Source organism: Microdochium trichocladiopsis (assembly GCF_020744255.1).
Source record: "Microdochium trichocladiopsis strain MPI-CAGE-CH-0230 chromosome Unknown B0I36scaffold_1, whole genome shotgun sequence".
In the NCBI taxonomy this organism is placed as follows: Eukaryota; Fungi; Ascomycota; class Sordariomycetes; order Xylariales; family Microdochiaceae; genus Microdochium; species Microdochium trichocladiopsis.
Window position 1 is genome coordinate 3369108 of NW_025763544.1, and position 16837 is coordinate 3385944.

The 16837-nt window shown below is 55.8% G+C and overlaps 5 protein-coding genes across 5 annotated transcripts; 3 read left to right on the top strand and 2 right to left on the bottom strand.

The window, feature by feature from the left end:
- Positions 1-1288: 1288 nt before the first annotated feature.
- B0I36DRAFT_371206 (uncharacterized protein) lies at positions 1289-4773 on the bottom strand (the record flags this gene model as incomplete). Its single annotated transcript, XM_046159995.1, has 3 exons — positions 1289-2205; positions 2265-4214; positions 4302-4773. The coding sequence occupies 3 exons, from the start codon at positions 4771-4773 to the stop codon at positions 1289-1291; spliced, it is 3339 nt and encodes a 1112-aa protein (XP_046018698.1).
- A 1815-nt stretch (positions 4774-6588) lies between these two features.
- B0I36DRAFT_357915 (uncharacterized protein) lies at positions 6589-6957 on the top strand (the record flags this gene model as incomplete). Its single annotated transcript, XM_046157872.1, has 2 exons — positions 6589-6703; positions 6815-6957. 2 exons carry the CDS (start codon positions 6589-6591, stop codon positions 6955-6957), a joined length of 258 nt encoding a protein of 85 aa, XP_046018699.1.
- A 145-nt stretch (positions 6958-7102) lies between these two features.
- Positions 7103-9870, bottom strand: B0I36DRAFT_357916 (putative aminopeptidase; the record flags this gene model as incomplete). Its single annotated transcript, XM_046157873.1, has 3 exons — positions 7103-7715; positions 7777-9705; positions 9767-9870. The coding sequence occupies 3 exons, from the start codon at positions 9868-9870 to the stop codon at positions 7103-7105; spliced, it is 2646 nt and encodes an 881-aa protein (XP_046018700.1).
- A 1660-nt stretch (positions 9871-11530) lies between these two features.
- Positions 11531-12598, top strand: B0I36DRAFT_234876 (anaphase-promoting complex, subunit 10-domain-containing protein; the record flags this gene model as incomplete). The annotated part of the gene is made up of 2 exons (XM_046149350.1): positions 11531-11973; positions 12040-12598. The coding sequence occupies 2 exons, from the start codon at positions 11531-11533 to the stop codon at positions 12596-12598; spliced, it is 1002 nt and encodes a 333-aa protein (XP_046018701.1).
- A 340-nt stretch (positions 12599-12938) lies between these two features.
- Positions 12939-14190, top strand: B0I36DRAFT_311162 (uncharacterized protein). The gene has a single exon (XM_046152335.1). It carries the CDS (start codon positions 12973-12975, stop codon positions 13999-14001), a length of 1029 nt encoding a protein of 342 aa, XP_046018702.1. The 5' UTR covers positions 12939-12972; the 3' UTR covers positions 14002-14190.
- Positions 14191-16837: the final 2647 nt, after the last annotated feature.

The following is a 16837-nucleotide window of genomic DNA, read 5'->3' on the forward strand; positions in this document are numbered from 1 at the left end:
GGCCAAGCACGCTCTCGACCGGGGTCTTCTCATGCTCAACTTTACGGCGGTGAGCCACAGACCACCGGATTTCACCGCCCAGGAACTCCCTCGCCGAAAGAGGCGTGTTGTGCGGCTCCGGCATCTCCGCACTGTCGTCTTGGTCGTCCTCCCGCCACGGCACATTTACAAAGCCATACCGGCACTCATCCAGGTCCGTAATGTCCAGCACGGCGAGCGCACCCTCATTCCTGGTCTGGTCAAACGCGACGCCATAGGGTTGCTCGGAAACGCGCAGCGTACCGCGATCCGGATGGAACGAGGTCCCGGCGAGCAGGCAAGTGGTAACGAAAGGGAACGGGCAAGGTCTCTGGAACTGCTCGTATAACGCTGTCGGGCTGGGTCTCACAGGGAGGACAACATCCGCGTCTATGCCGTCCTCGGCACCGCCTGGGAAGAAAGGCCTGCCAGGTGAAGACAGACATTCTTCTCCACTCTCCTGGCTTGCTTCCTGCTGGTGCTGCTGGTGCTGCTGTCGTCGTCGTGATGACAATGACGACCGCCTGGGTCTACCCCACCTTGGCGCAACATCAACCCCAGCGCTGCGAAGCTCCTGCTTCAGACACTCTCGGTTCTCAAGAGCCGAGAAGATGTTGAGAAGGCGCAGGCAGGTTTCAACTACAAGCCGCTTGAGTTGTCAGCCAGTTCTTCCTGCTCCAGGACCACGAAGATGTGCCGTTCAATGGAGCTTCACCTGCATCGAAGCCTCCCAGAAAGCTGGCCAAGACTGTTGCAAGCGCTCTGTAGTGCTTGCCGACTCGGGCAATCACGAACACCTGCAATTTCTCCCTCATGGCTTCTGGAAGTCGTGGTCCTCATCGGGCGTGGGTGTGATGGTTGTTGTTGTTGTTGTTGTTGTTTGTTGAGTGAGTGGATTAACCCCATGATGTCGGATGGCACTAAAAGCAGCTCTTGGCTCGCCCGCTTGATGCTGCTTGGACGGGGTTGGCCGATACTTGGCACCACGGTGCACCAGGCTTGCAGCCCAACGAATTTGCATTGAAAGAGGTCGCAATCATGTACAGCGCTTATTTCAAGGTTGTGTAAGGGCCAATTCGTCTCTCATGACATTTTGTGGTGATCTCATGCAGCTTTGCAAGACTCGAAAGGGTGGGTATCATTATTAAATGGCTAGGCAAACATCCAGAGACGCTCGCACGCCCATCGCTCAGCAGTGGGTATTCTAGAAATTTTCAAGTCAAGAACTTGCAACGTTGTGGACGTCCCCACCGAAACAAAGGTTGTACGGCTATTTCAACCCGAAGCCTTCGCTCTCGTAGACAGCTCGCCAAAGTGTGTCTTCTAGTCGCTGCCGTGAGCTGCAACGATAGAGAGACAACATGTTGAAGCAAGTCCGAGCGGACGGGAATCTCCCCTCATCGTCGCCCAGGCAGTGGACCTTGATGGTAAGAGCCGCCGCCCCAGTTGCTGGTATTCGGTCACTGCCCGTAATGAATGCTAGCAGCCGTTGCTGGTCGGGCGGAGTCGCCTCCGCAAAGGACCGCCAGAACCACTGTACTGTTGGCTCTGTATCAGGCGTGAAGTCCTTGGACCAGTTGGAGTATTCCGCCGCACCCTGGAGTGATGCAATGTCCAGAGGCTCAGCGGAGCCCCGCACGAGCAACTCGATTTCCTCGGCACGGAACAGAGATAATGCATTGCCCCCACAGACAGTGAAGAAACCTCGTTTAAAGGGCTCGAACTGGCGAGTTACGGCCGTGTCCAGGTGGTAACGCACAAAAAGATCAACATACTCTCGACGATTTGAGGCTGTGACCATTTTCGTTTCTCCCCCGGGGCACAGAGGAACACGCACTCGGGTGCCATATCTCTCTGTCTCGACGACAAAGTCAAGGCAGAAGTCAGCCTGCACGTCGCCATCGTAATCTAGAAGCTGCTGCAGTCCCCGAGCCACCGCAGGCCGGAACTCAGCTAGGTCGTCCAGGGAATAGGTCATTGTGGGCTTGGGATGTCCGCCATTTCCCTGGATAGGGCCGGCAGCCAGTAGCTTCCTGAACGCGAATGGAGGTAGCGCAATATCCAAAATGGTAGAGTTGTAGATAGCCAGTCCAAGAACGACGCCGACAAGGAAATACTGGTCTGATGTCTCGAAGGAATGGGGATTGAAGTAGCAGAGCTGCGAGTCATCGTCGTAGATGAACAATCCTTCGATGTCGTGTCAGACAGCTCGTTCGTCCAGCATTTGAATACGAAACTTGACTCACCATGATCTGGGTTGAACACCTCACGGACTAACAGCAGAAACCACTCTTTCCGCAGGCCGCCAGCATCGACACCTTCCTCGCCGTCGAACTCGATTCTCAATGCTTTCTTGATATCCTCACTGCCACTCCCAACGATTGCACTGACTTTCTTAAGGCTGTCATCCACCAAACAATCTCTTCGAATCTTGAGTACAAGATGCTGAGCATACGTCCTGTGGCTAAGTATGCTGTCAAAGAAAGCTTCACGAGCTTTGCCTGTCATCTGCCTCTTCGCGTCATGTTCGAGTATCTGGATCTTGGCCCAGATGCTCAAAAAGAAAGGATATTGGCAGAACGTGAACTTGGCGCGCTTGGACTCCCACAGCTCAAAGTCGCTCTTGAAATCAAGAGTGTCGACTACGCTGTGATAGAAGTCGCTGATAGGTAGCGGGCGCCCGTTGCCACGGCGCGTTTTGCGTGTGTGGTCGAGTACCTCGACGGCCTCATTCGCGGCAAATATCAAAGCCATGACCCTTGCCGCAGCTTTAATTTGCCAATCGTCAGTATAGGCTGACTGCTTCGCCTCGTTAGACTTTGTCTTCCCCGTGTTCACACCGTGAAGGGCAGCGTGCAGGCTTGCCGTGTTGCTCCTGCTAGTCGTTTCTGACATCTGAGGCACCAAACTATCGATCACGTTGACCTTTGCCTCGATGACCTTCTCATTCTGTCGAGTCAGCCTGTAGGTGACAAAGCTTGACGTAAGGTCTTTGACCTGCAGGAACAGGTTGTCGGGCATGCCGGAGAACCACAGAGTCAGGAAGCGATGGCATATTTCGGAGGAGTTGGCCATGATCCCTAGAATTCTTTTGATTATTCCAGAATGCCGACTGGGCCCCGACTTGCTGTCCTGAACGTCGACCGGGGGAGGGCCTCTTCGGCTGGTCTTGCTATAACTGGAGCGAGATTCCCATGAAGATGCAGCGGATGCCGTCAGTAACGGGTTGCACATCAAGATTGCGAGAAATCGCGCATGCTGAGGCTCCGAGATCTGCGTTCTAGGACGCTTCAGGAGCGTCTCAATACATTTGAGAAACACACGCTGCAGACGATGATGCGCTGCGCCTAGTGCATTCTCAAAATGTTGCTGGGCAGCATTTGATAATTTGTAGTGCGGTTGGGCGGATACCAGATCATCGTAGACATCTCGCCAGTGGCTCGGTGTTTCAACAATGGTGTGATACCATTCAGTGACTTGTGACCAGTCGATGCCGAGAGTCGCTGCTGTCGCGGCCGACACGCTGTCAGGCTTGTTCTGGCTGGACTTTGTGCGATTGTGAGACTTGCTAGTCGATTTGGGCTGGTGACTCCTGACACCCTGGCCACCAGTCCACCATGAACCATTTTCTGCAAAGTCGCCAAGCATGAGAAGCTTCGGATCAAGCTCAGTGAGATCCGGCGCACTGACCGATTGGGATCTGAAATGTTCTGACCTGGCTGGGTGGCTCCGACCAGATTCTGAGTTTGTCGAAGTTTGAAAGCCCATTGAAGTGGTGAAAGAATGGCTGATGCAGGAGTATGACTTGAAACAGATCATCAGGTAGTCCTCTAGTCTTTTGAAGATGTTCTCCCCGACCTCTGCGCTAGCTGTGCTTGGCTCCGCAAGACGCGAGGAGCAAGAAGTAGTGTCTCCGGGATAGGAAGTTGAAAATGAAGGTTGGCCCCGATCGGCCATAGGTCTACGAAAAGATGTTGGTGCCATGGGGTTCTCACGCGCCTCCTCGTCGAGAGTATGTGTCCGACGATGGCTTATGTCCCAAGGCGACGCGCCCCCGCAGCTTGACTCGGGTATATCTGAACCACCTGTTCCAGCTTGATTGCCAGAGTCGCCCCTGCCGCCCGCGTACAGTTGCAGCGAGGAGGTCAGACATTCTGTAATAAGGTGCTTGGTGTGTGCTACTGAGATGGTATCCACTAAGTCCATCCAAATCGTTAGTATGCATCCTTTGGGTACCACGCTATGGTACGACTTAGATAAATGGCCTTTGGTTGTCCTCATACCTGTTCGAGTTTCGCCATCCCCATACGCGTGGGCACCCATGCCAGTTCCCTGGCGCGAAGGCTCGATGTCGTTGACCGTCATGCATATGGTACAACGAAACACATGCAGGTCTTTGGGCCACCGCACGAGGCTGGCACAGGTCATACAGTGACCGGTCCTGAAGTCATGCGGGCCCAGGACGGGTTTGCGGCGCCTATCGTGTGTATTGCCTTGGCCCGGACTCCTGGATGGTATATTCCGACGACTCGATTCGCCATGTTCGGAGAGTTCGAAAGGTAATGGCGAGGGCGGTGGCTGGCCATGGTCCCTCCTCTTCTTCCCGGAGAAGAGGGAAGGGATTGGGTTGCTCATAGAGCGGGAGTGTATTGGACGGCCAGGACTCAGGAGGGTGGGATCGTGGTCTTGGACGCCTTGTTGCACGAAGGGTTTCGGCTGAGAGGAGTTGTCGCTACTGACGGTCCAGATGGTCATAGACGCATTCGCTCGGTGGGATGTGGGATGTTGGGTCGGAGTCCCGGCGTCCGAAGTTGTCGGTGCAGTGTCGAGATAGGCTTCTGGTGGAAGAGGCGGCAGAGGCCGGTCTTCCCATGACCGGCTTGCCATGGCAACGACTGTGGCCGCCGTGGACGGAAGGAGTGGCCGGGTCGAGTTGCGCGAGAACTAGACCGACTGGAGCGACCTGCCTCGGTCCTGCCGAGGAGGAGCCTTTGTGACGGATATGGAAAGCAAGCGCCTGTTGGGCAGCACTCGGCGGGCCAGCCTTTCAACAGATACCCAGCTGCCGCATATGCTCGTTCTTGACAAGCCCGTATGGGATAGGTCGAAGGTCGAGCGTTTGTGGAATCAGTAATCGAAGCCGGACGTGAGAGCATGCATATCAGCAAAGCTCTCCGCGAGGTGCGTGGTGTGGCGGGCGTATCGGCAGGGAGCAGTGGCTCTAATCGGCAGGCGTGGTCAAATACGAGGTCGGCCCATGACAGTTCAAGGGTGTATCGTAGCGTGGCGGGCGTGGGCGTGTTGTTGGTGCGGATGGCTGCGAGCATGGATATCTTGACGATCCGTGGTGAGGCGCCTGGGGTTGGAGCGGACCTATCCCATGTCGTCAGTGCCGGCGGCAAGAGGCAGCACTGCGAAGCGACCAGTGGCCCGTCATGGACACCGCGACTGCGAGCTGGAGGAGGATGGGAAGGATTTGGGGAAGACCGTTGCAATCGGCCAGGCACCAAGAATGCGGGATTGGCACGCCGACCCCGGGTCCGGCAGACTGACAGGCCAAGGCCCCGCCGGATCTGCACTGTGGCAGGGGGGTTGGGACCCTTTGCGCCGCACTCTGCTCCATGCATACTGCGTAGGTACAGGCCTCGAAGTGCTCCAGATAGTGGATGGTACAGCAATCAATAAATGGTAGGCCACAAAGTCCTCATTCAACTGCAGCAGACCACTGTATCGCTTGGGTTCTCGCCCAGCCTGAGTCTTGCTTCGCGGCTTCCTCTGATGGGAAAGCACCAGGCACAGGGAGTAAGTACCCTTGTGTCATGCTCGGGTGTGTGTTTCTCAGACCTAGGTCAATGTCTCAGGTCACGATAAGGCGCCGCTTGTGGCACTAGCGCAGAACCCGGGCCGCGGAACTGCAAGCCCGGCAGGTACCAGCAGGTCAGAGTCAGGATAGCACAAACTGCGGCGGTCCGGGGTAAACTTGCGGGAAAGCTATTACTTACTTTAAGGTACGCTTACGTGGTAGATTTCTCGATACTCGTTTCTGTTATGTCATCGCAAATCGTGGGGAAACGAGCCCGCCCCGCCGTCACACTCATCAATCATTGCGGTTGGTCGACTTATGCCTCGTTCGTCCTTCCAGCCTATTCATCAACCATGTGCACTGTCATGCAAACTCCCGTATAGATGCCAGCTGAACGCCAGTCTTCACCAAGTATTGTTGAGATGACGACCATTCATCGAGATCTCCCAAGTATGCCCTGGTTAGAAGTGCATGACCGGCCATACCACAGGCTTTCGTCATGGCGGGGCCTTCCCTCGGATCGCTGTGCCGTCGTCCAACGAAACCTGCTTGCCAGACTACAAACCACCACGTCACCCTACATATCAGTCGTGACACCATTGTATATATCTCATGCCCATCATCACTCTCAGCCAGTCTGTACACTTCGGCTAGCGTAACATACATTAGAATACAAGACATCACCTACAACTTACACATCAATCTTGTCGAGGTAAAACGCCCGCCAAACCGAAACAACAACAGCAACAACAACAACAACAACAACAATGGACTCCGCAGGTGCCAAGTCAACCATGTCTCGAGACATGGAGGAGCTCACAACCGGCCAGGAGACCGTCTCCAAGCAAGTCCAAGGCCACAAGGCCGCGCTTTCGAACCCTAGTCAGTTTTCTTTCTTATCCCAATCCCCCACTCGGTCCTATTCCCGTGACACTAGGTTCGAACAAAGCAGATAATCGCAGGGCTAATGGCTGTTCTGACTGATGGAACCAGACACAAGCGAGGCGGCAAAGGAAAACAGCAGAGCTGTCATCGAAGAGCTCGGTGGCGAGGCGGCGCATTACGGAGGCAAAGACGACCCGCAGAGCAAGAATGCCGCGGAGAACCTTGACGGCAGCCGCGCAATGGCTGCGTGAGTTGCGCTGTTTTGTCAGGGGAATGGGTTTTGCTTGAAGAGTGGAGAATCACCAGGAATAATAGTGGCACTCGAACTAGCAAGTTCAACTTTTACTTTTATTGTCATGGTAGCTTGTTCATACATTTGCCCGTCGCCCTAGGCCCTTACTCGATGTATCCATGCGCGCCGAGCCATTCCTTGATCACGGCACTGTCGCGCTCACGGTAAGCGGCCCTACCACGGATGGCGTCCTTGACCTGCTCGAGCGTGCGGTTGTATGCGGAAGTGTCTTTGTCAGCGAAGAAAGCATCCACCTCGTCCACATACTTGACATCGGTAAACTTGTTGAGAGAGAGCTTCACGAAACGGTCGATGACGACGGGGTTGGCCATCTTGGTTTCGAGCTGCTTCCAGTTCTCCTGCATGTACTTCCAAAGTAGCGGTCGGGCTGTGCCGTTGGCGGCAAGACCGCCGCCAAGGGTGTGCATGTCGGCCGAGGGGACAGACTCGGAGGCGTGCGCGGGTGGAGACGAGTCGAACAAGAACGGGAACAGCTTGCTAATGATGGCTTCGTCGTCGACCTGAGCCAGGGCAGCCAAAGAGACCTCCTTGCCATCGACGGCAGTGCCCGAGTACCACTCCTTCTTGATGGCAGTGACAGCCTCCTCAGGACTGAGCTTGATTCCAGCACGATAGGCGACAGATCTCAGATTGGGCTGGATCGCCTTGCCCTCCTTTGCCCAGCTATCAAACAGAGACTTGGCGTGCTGGAGAGAACTGTGAACCAGTCTGGTCAGCATCATTGAAATGACAGGCTCCGTCAAGGTCCAAAACTTACGACTCGTGGCCGCTGGCAACCGCGGCGAGCAAAATTCTCTTGCGCATCAAACCAGTGAGGTAGTCCTCGCCTTCTGGGAATTCCCAGCCGACCCTATTGACAGCACCATCCACGAGCTTTAGCGTGAACTTGTCAAGGCCCTTCTTGATGGCCTCATCACTGCCGAATATGGCCTTTACTAGGCCAAGAGAATCCAGAGCCTGCGACCAGACTAAGTGGTTGGTCTCGGAACCGAATCCCTCAATGAACGATAGAAGCGCCGGGGTGCTGCCCAGTCCAGAGAATGCCAGATCGGCTGCGGAGCCGATGATGGAGATCTTGTCCTCGTTGCTAAGGCGATCAAGCTGCTGCCCAAGCTTGGCAAGACGAGCGGGCGGGTAGTTGGTGCGGTAGAAACCAGTAGCATTGCTGTTAAGCTTGTAGAAGCCATCGTCAATGTTGCGGACAGTGATTTCCTTCTCGGTCAGAGCAAGCTTCTGGATGTCGTTGGTGCCAACTTGGCCCTGGAGAGCCAGTGGCACCCACCACACAGTCTCGTCCTCTTCTGGCTTGACGTCACCAGTCGCGAGATATCTGTTCTGTTTGATGGAGATCTGGCCGGGCTCCTCTGCAACAGTAAGGACCGGATGTCCAATTTTCTCAATCCAGTTGTCCATCAGAGCAGTAACATCAACTCCAGAAGCCTCGCTCAAGTGTTGCCAGAGTGACTCTGTCTTGGCATTGCCATAGGCGTTCTTCTTCAAGTAGGCGCCAACACCCTGGAGAAAGGTCTTCTCGCCGAGGTGGTTGACCAACATGCGTAGTGTGGAGCAGCCCTTGAGGTAGCTAATGTGGTCGAAGATCTGGTTTACGTCAAGAGCATCGTTGACAGGGACGTGGATTGGGTGAGAAGCGCGCATGCCGTCGAGCTTGAACGCCATCTCGGTACCCTCGTTGACAAATTGAGCCCACACCTCCCACTCTGGGTGAAACTCGTTTACAGCATACCAGCCCGCCCAGGTCGCGAAGGACTCGTTGAGCCACAGCTCGTCCCACCAGTCCATAGTCACTAGGTTTCCGAACCACTGATGGGCAAGTTCGTGGGCGACAACGTATGCGACACGGTTCTTGTATCTGGCATCGGAGGTCTTCTCATCGAAGAGGACAGCAGTAGTTCTGTAGGTGACGAGACCCCAGTTCTCCATCGCGCCGTGGCTGAAAGAGTGCACCGCCAAGAGATCAGACTTTGGCAGTGGGTAGTCGATGCCAAAGCTCTCTGAGAACAGGTCAATAGTCTTGGGGGCGTGCTCAAGGGCGAAGCGTCCTTGTTCTTTGAGACCGCGGGTTGTATAAACACGGACAGGGATCTGCTTGCCGTTGTACTTGCGGTCAGTGAAGGCCTCAATGTACTCAAAGTCGCCAACCGCCCAGGCGAGGAGGTAAGTGCTCATGACGGGCGAACGCTCGAATGCAACAACCTGCAGGCCATTGCTGGTTTTGGTAGCAGACTTGACAGGCATGTTCGAGAGAGCGACCTGGTCCTCGGGAATCTCAATCTCGAAGTCAAAGGTGGCCTTGAGCTTGGGCTCGTCAAAGCAAGGGAACGCCCGACGAGCATCGCAGGCCTCGAACTGAGTGCTCAGCATGTAGTGGAAGGTGTCGTCACGGAAAACAGAATCGGCGGCGGGAACTGGGGGCTTGTAGTTGCTGCGGTAGAAACCCTGCATCTCGTTGTTGATGGTTCCCTGGAAGGCGATGTCAAGAGTGGCCTTCTCGGAAGCAGGAATCTCCTCTGGGAACTTGATGGTCACGCGCTGCTTCTTCTCATTGTAGGAGAAGTCTGACGACTCAAGGGTCTTGGAACCAGCCACAACCTTGGCCTTGTGTAGCTTGAGCTCGATGGCATTGATGACAATCTCGGTCGCCGCCTCGGCGATGGAGATGTCAATTCTGAGGCAAGTTAGACACGTGACAAACAAGCTGTCAGGGCCAATGCCGGACGGTAACTTACACGACATTGCCCTGGAAGGACCAATCCTCCTGCTTGAGGTTGGAGATGGAGAGGTTGTAGTGGGACGGCTTGATGGCCGTGGAGAGGATATCGCGGTCCGCCATGATGGATGATGGGAGGATGGCCGAGCAGCGAGACGTTGCGGTTGTGGAGAGCAGCCGAGCAGGCGTATATATGGCAACCGTTTGGCGGGGCAAAGGGCGAGGGTACTGGCGGGCCAACCGCCTGGAGGGTCCTTGCTCGAAGTATCGGTGGTGGTGGTGTATCGCCCGAAAGCAGGTCGAGGAACTTGTCAAAGGCACCGCCCGAGAGCACCGGCGTAGGTGCTGCCCCGCAGCTGCCCGCCCCGAAGCGCCCAGCAGCATCCCCGTCCCTACCCCACCTTGGTCTCGGAGCCCGGGATACGGTGGGCTCACTGTTGTCGGCCGCTGTCCCAATTTCTCGGGCCCTTTTGACCTGCCCGCCTGCGCAAAATTCTGGCTGTGCACGCGCGGCGTGGGTGTGAGCCACGCGACGTCCGGCTTGCTGCGGACTGTGCGAACGCGCAGTACGGCTGCTTGCTCTAGTGGATGCGACGGGCTTGGGACGAATCGTTTGTGCGTAAGGAGGGTCTTGCTGGAGAACCAAGGACCACACTTCTGGTTCGAACGGGCATGTGCAGTGGCAGCGAGACTGAGAGGCGGGCTCGAGTCGACGGTCACCTTCAGACCTCCAGACCTTGACGAGCTTCCCAATCAGGCGACCGGTCCGCACACGAGACCCGCAGGCAGAGAGACGACGGTAGGCGAGCGGGCGAGAGGCAATCAAAGACACGTAATCTCCAAGACGATCGTGAACTCCGTAACGTAGCGTGCGCAAAATTAAAGAGGCCTGGCCGCTGCGGAGCTGGGTGTCCCAAAACGGCAGATATCCGGCCGAAGGTTGTCCATCAAGACCTATGGACAGCTCCACGGCTTGAGGCTCTGAGACGCGTCAAGCCAGGCGCGCTTTTAGGCGGCTTGGTGAATGCTTAACAGCGACCTCTTGCAGTTATGCAACTAAGCCGTCCAGGTGCTTGATATCCACCTTCATGCCTCCCCCAATGCTGCCATGAACAAATACTAGCGAGATCAACTTCTCTACAAGCTGTCAGGTTGTTTGTCCAAAGGATTGCCAGGATTGACGTTCTTGTCAAAGTGGCCAGGTTGTGCACTAGAGACGCGCACTTGCATACAATATCCTGCCTCACACTTGGTGGCTCGATGTTGCGGTAGAAGGCAGCTGTGTGCTGCCGGCTCCTGCCTGCCAGAGATGGACCACCACCAGGACTCGAGCAGCCCAAGTAGAGGCTTTGCAGCCAGCCCGACGATCCGCGACGAGCTGCGGCATCGACTGATGCGGCCTCCAAGAGCGCCCAGGGGTGCGCAGGCCGCTGCCCAGCTGCAGGAAACCCCGTCAGGTCCAGCTGCGAGATCAGACAGGCCCGACCTCTGGGCTCTCTTGAATGCTGCGGATGCGCGGGCGCGCGAGGCTGCGCAACGCGGCTTCCGCACTCCTCAAGGTGAGTTGGTGCTTCTTTCTGTGGGCGGACGGCCAGTTGCTCGGGTGATTATGGGATACGCTTGCACTGGGAAAGCATGCAAGCAAGCAAGCAAGACCAAACCCCTCCCATCAACGTGGCGCAACGTGCCCAGGCCGCTGCAAACAAGGTCGTTTATCGTGCACATTGCGCCCGTCATCGTCATGTCTCTGCAACGCCGACGTATAGTCTCCATCCATGATGGCATGCTTCCTCACGACCCCGGCCGTCCCCGCAGTGCTCTTCTCTTCCTTGAGACCACAGCCCCCGTCTCGATTCGAGACGACAGTCCACGCACAATCGATACTGATTCTTACTCTCAAGTGCCAAACGAGGACGATGATGGCGACCACCAAGCTGAGGAGAGCTATCTTGCCAACCTCGACACACAGCAGGAGGAAGACTATGATGTCACCCAGGAAGATGACGAGGATGGGGTAGACGATGTGGACGATGAGGGCGATACAAAGGCAACAGACGATGGCGAGCAGGAAGGCGAGGATGTAGGCGAGGATGACGAGAGTTCCTTCGACGCATCTGCAACAGGCTTGAAGGAGATCAGTAACCTGGCATGCTTCACGGTAAGCAGCTACAAGCCAGGCTGTGGAGTCAAGGAGCTTCGGAGCGACGACATGAACCAGTATTGGCAGTAAGTTATTCCGTCTCTGGCCGAAACCGCGTGCGTTTACCTGGCTCACTCTTGGGAACCCATCAGATCTGATGGACCACAACCTCACCGGCTCAATATACACTTCATCAAGAGAGTCGAGATAAGAGTGCTACGCCTCTTTCTTGACTACGAACTGGACGAGAGTTACACGCCTACCAAGATACAGATCACCGCAGGATTTGGGCCTAATCAGACGATACCTTTCTCCACACTGGAGCTTACTATGCCAAAGGGCTGGATCGATGTGCCTATTGCCGGCGCAGGAGGCGGGCCGGATGGTAATTCTCTGTGCTGCTGGTTCATTCGGATCATAATTCTCGAAAACCACCAGAACGGCAAGGACACCCATCTGCGAGGTGTCAAGGTATACGCTCTCGATGACAGTGCCGACACGGCAGAGAACAACCCCGTCGACGACATTGGCGAGGCAATTGACGAGTATCGGGAACGGATGACGCTTATGAACATTCACGACCATGATGAGGATGCTGTATCAAATCGTGATGGCGATGTCCGCAAGAGGAGAGCGGCAGCGAAAAAATACGCACCAGGTGATGGAGGCTTGAGCGTTCCCGATTTTATGCGTGAGCCAGAGATCCGCTAGAGCCACAACTCAGGGGCCTGGTCGAATAGTTGGAAGTATAATAAGTCGCCATCCATTTACAAGCAAACATTGCATCGAAGGACGTGGACGTTCATGTAGATCAAGATATTCTAGGCAGGACAAGTCGCCAAGTCTTAAGCCTATATTGCTGCCATGCCAGTTTTCTCCAATATCATTTGCGAACTGAGCAATCTTTATCTGAAGCGTCCAGGAAAAACTGGCCATTGATTGAGTGGCGGTTTGTGATCAGATGCACGGCCCGGGAGCTCACTTACATGTCATTCTGTGGTGGGGCGGGGATGACAACTTGGAGACATACAGCATGTCTCGTCCAGATTGAGACTTGTGAACTTCAACCGTCTTGACACCAACTCATGATGATGCCTGGAAAACAGGAAGGTGACGCTATGGCTGGAAGCACAGCGACATCGAAGCTCTTGCCGTTCTTCACGGCAGCACTCAAGACATTTCAGCACTCCAGCAAGACATTTGCCGTGCTGTGCTCCGTTGCAACGACCACCACCACAGCTACCGAGCTAGCACCGCCGTCCCCGCCGCATCCATCACCGCGGACTTTACTCGTGCTGGATTCCTCATTCAACCCGCCGACTGTCGCCCATCGGCGTATGGTCCTCTCCGCGCTGTCCGACGTCAAATACGCACATGATTCCTCGCGGGTCCTGCTCCTGCTCGCCACCAGCAATGCTGACAAGGCGCCCAAGCCGGCGGCGTTTCCGGAACGGTTGGCCATGATGTACATCTTTGCCGAGGACCTTCTTGCACAGTATCTGAGCAGCGAGGGCGCTTCGGGCCCGTCGCCGTCGTCACCGTCGTCGTCTAGTGGGGGCGGACTGAGCGGCGTCGACATCGCCGTCACCACGGAGCCGTATTTCCACAGCAAGAGTGCCGCAGTGCACCGGTCCGGCTTTTACCATCCCACATCCCATGCGGCGGCGGCGGCGGCGGTAGCGGATGGCAGTGAGGATGTTCCGCGTGAGGGACAACAAGCGACGGAACAAGTCTACCTCACGGGTTTCGACACGCTCATCCGCATCTTCAACAGCAAGTACTACCCGGGGCAGGCCATGTCGGATGTGCTGGATCCATTCTTTGCACACTCGAGCCTGCGCGTGACGATGCGCACCGACGCAGACTGGGGCGATGCAGCGGAACAGGAGGCATACCTGGACGAGCTGCGCGGTGGTAAATTGGACGAGATGGGCGGCAGGACAGAATGGGCAGATAAAATTGAGATGACAGCTGGCCGGAAGGAGGGCGAGGACGTGGTTAGCAGCACCAAGGTCCGCGATGCGGTCAAGAGACAAGACTGGGGGGGACTCGAGGGTTTGACGAGCCCCGGTGCTGCCAGGTGGGTGAGGGAGCAGAAGCTTTATGAAGAGTAGGCTTTCCAAATGGGCCTTCGAGGTTAAGCACGGTGCTTGTCATTGTCACTTCAGTAACAAAGCGACATTGATCTGGATTGTTGCATACAAGACTGTGTAAGACCATGTTATGAGGATAGACATTGATTGCATTGCAATTTGACGAAATAGAGGTTTGAGAATAGTCACAAATGATAATTGATACCATGCAATGCGGGATGGAAAAAACTTCAAATACGTCTCGACCCAGTCAGTCACCTGGTTACCAGACCTCGCCGAGCATAAAGTCTTGTGTTTCCAGGACTTGGTAAATACAGCCACAGACAATTCAACAAAATCAAGCACTCTCTGGGAAGGCTATCCCGCATCATCTTGCGGACCAAAATTTGTTCCTTACTGGCAGATAGCACAGCTGTCTCACTCCTTGCATATGGCCGGCGAATGCAACTAGCTGCATGTGATGGTCCAGCATAGTCGACATGCATGATGGGCTTGGGGGGCTCGGTCTTGCCGTCAGGCAGCAGTGCCTCGAGAAAATTGTGAGTTCCATGCCGTCAAAGAAGCCTGGTTTACACAGTCCATTGCGGCTGATATTGGCGAATGCGGATTGTCCAGTTCCGTGATCGGTGGATGGTAGTCTTTGCTTTTAGCCCAGTTTCTTTTTGTCTCGAGGAACACTGCCCATGTAAACCCGACTCTATGTCAAGGAATCAAGGATAACCATATTTTTTCTTGTTCAAATCAGGAAGTTCAAGTTGTTGAGAGAATGACCCTACAGTACTGTACTCTACTACGGCCTTGTCGTGATGATTTCGACACCGCAGTGCTTCATATCCCGACCTTGACTCGCGAAATTGGAGGCTGAAACAAGCTACCAGTCTGTCAACTCACATGGCCAGACTCCACAGAATCGCTGGATTCAATTTGACATAACCACTTGGGATAATACATCGTACACCAGTCAAACCGCCTGCCTGCTTGGCAGAGGAATATGAACGCAGCAATATCAAAGATGCAAACGCCGTCAAAGTCTCGAGACATGTCCCGCAACCTGACACTCGAGCCGATCCGACGGCAACGTCACACCCGGCAGTTCACGAGAAGATGCCGCTTCAGATAGATTACAGTCCCCTTATCGAGAAAGAGCCCCCTGCGTCCGTGACGCTATCGGGTGGGGGGACGACGCGCGCATCTCCCGCTCGAGAAGCGGACTTTCATTGATCCAGGCTCTCGAGGCGGGCCAGGGTCCAGGTCAACAGGAGGCGATCAGTGATCAGGATCCAAGGCTGCCCCTCTCTCTCTGTCGTGGCGATGTGAGACGAGATTGGCTCGAACGACCACGAGGGCTCCGCTTGTGGGTTGTGAGAAGCACCAGGGTTTGCGTGGTGGGAGAGCGGCTTCTGACGGGCTGGGCTGCATGCACAAGCAGGGCAGGGCAGGGCTCACAAACCCCCCGGCCCATTTTCTCAGTACCTGCTCGTCGCAAGCGCCCACACACACACACACACAGATATCGAGCAATCACAAGCGATCCACTCCAAGTGACAGGCAGGTGCAGGGCCCTGGGCTCAGGCGGGAAAGGAAAAGCTGTGTCAGTATTTCCCGCATCGAGCCATGGTTGGGCCGAGCCGAAGCCTGACTGGCAGGGAGGGAAGGCTTGGGCCTCGAAAAGTACCATGCCAAAGACCGCACAGCCTGATGGCCTGACCAACAGGAGAGCTTGTGCGCAAAGCGCAGCTCCAAGCCTGAGCTTAATTGTGCTTGTGTTTTGCATGAAGGAGGAAAAAAGCAAGCCGAACCTGCCTGTCGCGGACGGACTGCTTTTTCGCCTGGGGAAATGCAGAGCTGCAAGCAAGCCCGGGCCTGAACCTTAATGATTGAGACGTCCATGTGCGTGCTATGCTGGTGCAGGCTGGAGTCTGCAGGCACAACTTGTTCGAGAGAATCAACCTGAGAAGACAGGCCTCGAGTGCACGTGCCCCCTGGGATGTGAGACACAAAGGCAGGCCAGGACGGCAGAATGCGGCAGAGCGGATGGGTCCAACGTCATCGGCCATGTGCGGCTTTCAGAGCAAAGGGAGACGGAGAAAAGGTTCTCTGAGGTTCTACGTAGCAAGCAAGCGTGAACGGAGTACCGACAGCCCATCTCCCATGGCCGGGGGCCAGGCAGCCATTGGCTCAAGCCATCATCACTCGCCCATTCAGCCCGACGCTTCCCGCCGCCCGCCTCGGCGTCTCGATGCTCCCACGCGTGCTCAAGTGTGTGAAGTGAGGCACGACAGTCCAGCCCCTCTGGCGCACACGGTGCAGGCTCTGGCTGGAACAGCAGCAGCAGCCAGCCAGCCCTCCCTTGTCCATCTGGGAACTGAGAAAAGCAAGGCCCTGGCATGATTAGAGCGCTGGATCCTGGCCGCCTGACAAGCCAGAGGGAAGCCCATCTATCGTCTCCTTGTAGATACAGACCATCCCGATACCATTCTAGTACGTGCTTCGATGGATGAATCGTGGCTTATGCGGACAACCACACCATCCGCGCAAGCACCTGCTGAATGACTCAAAGCCATCGCCGCCTCCCTTGCCCACCGCCATCTGCCGTGGAAACAGGGAGAGACACCAGAGTCGCGAGGGAAAACCACCGCAGAATAGCCGAAGCGCACGCTCAGGCACTTGATGAGCAGCTGGGGGAAATCGAGGACGATACCTTCCCAAGGCAGCCAGGGGGGCGCGGCTGTACGTATGTCCTACCTTGAGCCAGACCCAGATACCCTGCAGCAGCACCCTTTGGCGGTGGAGTCGCCGCCGCGGGCCCCACGCCTGCCAGCCCAGCTGACTGGACGAGCCTGCGACGCAAAACGCT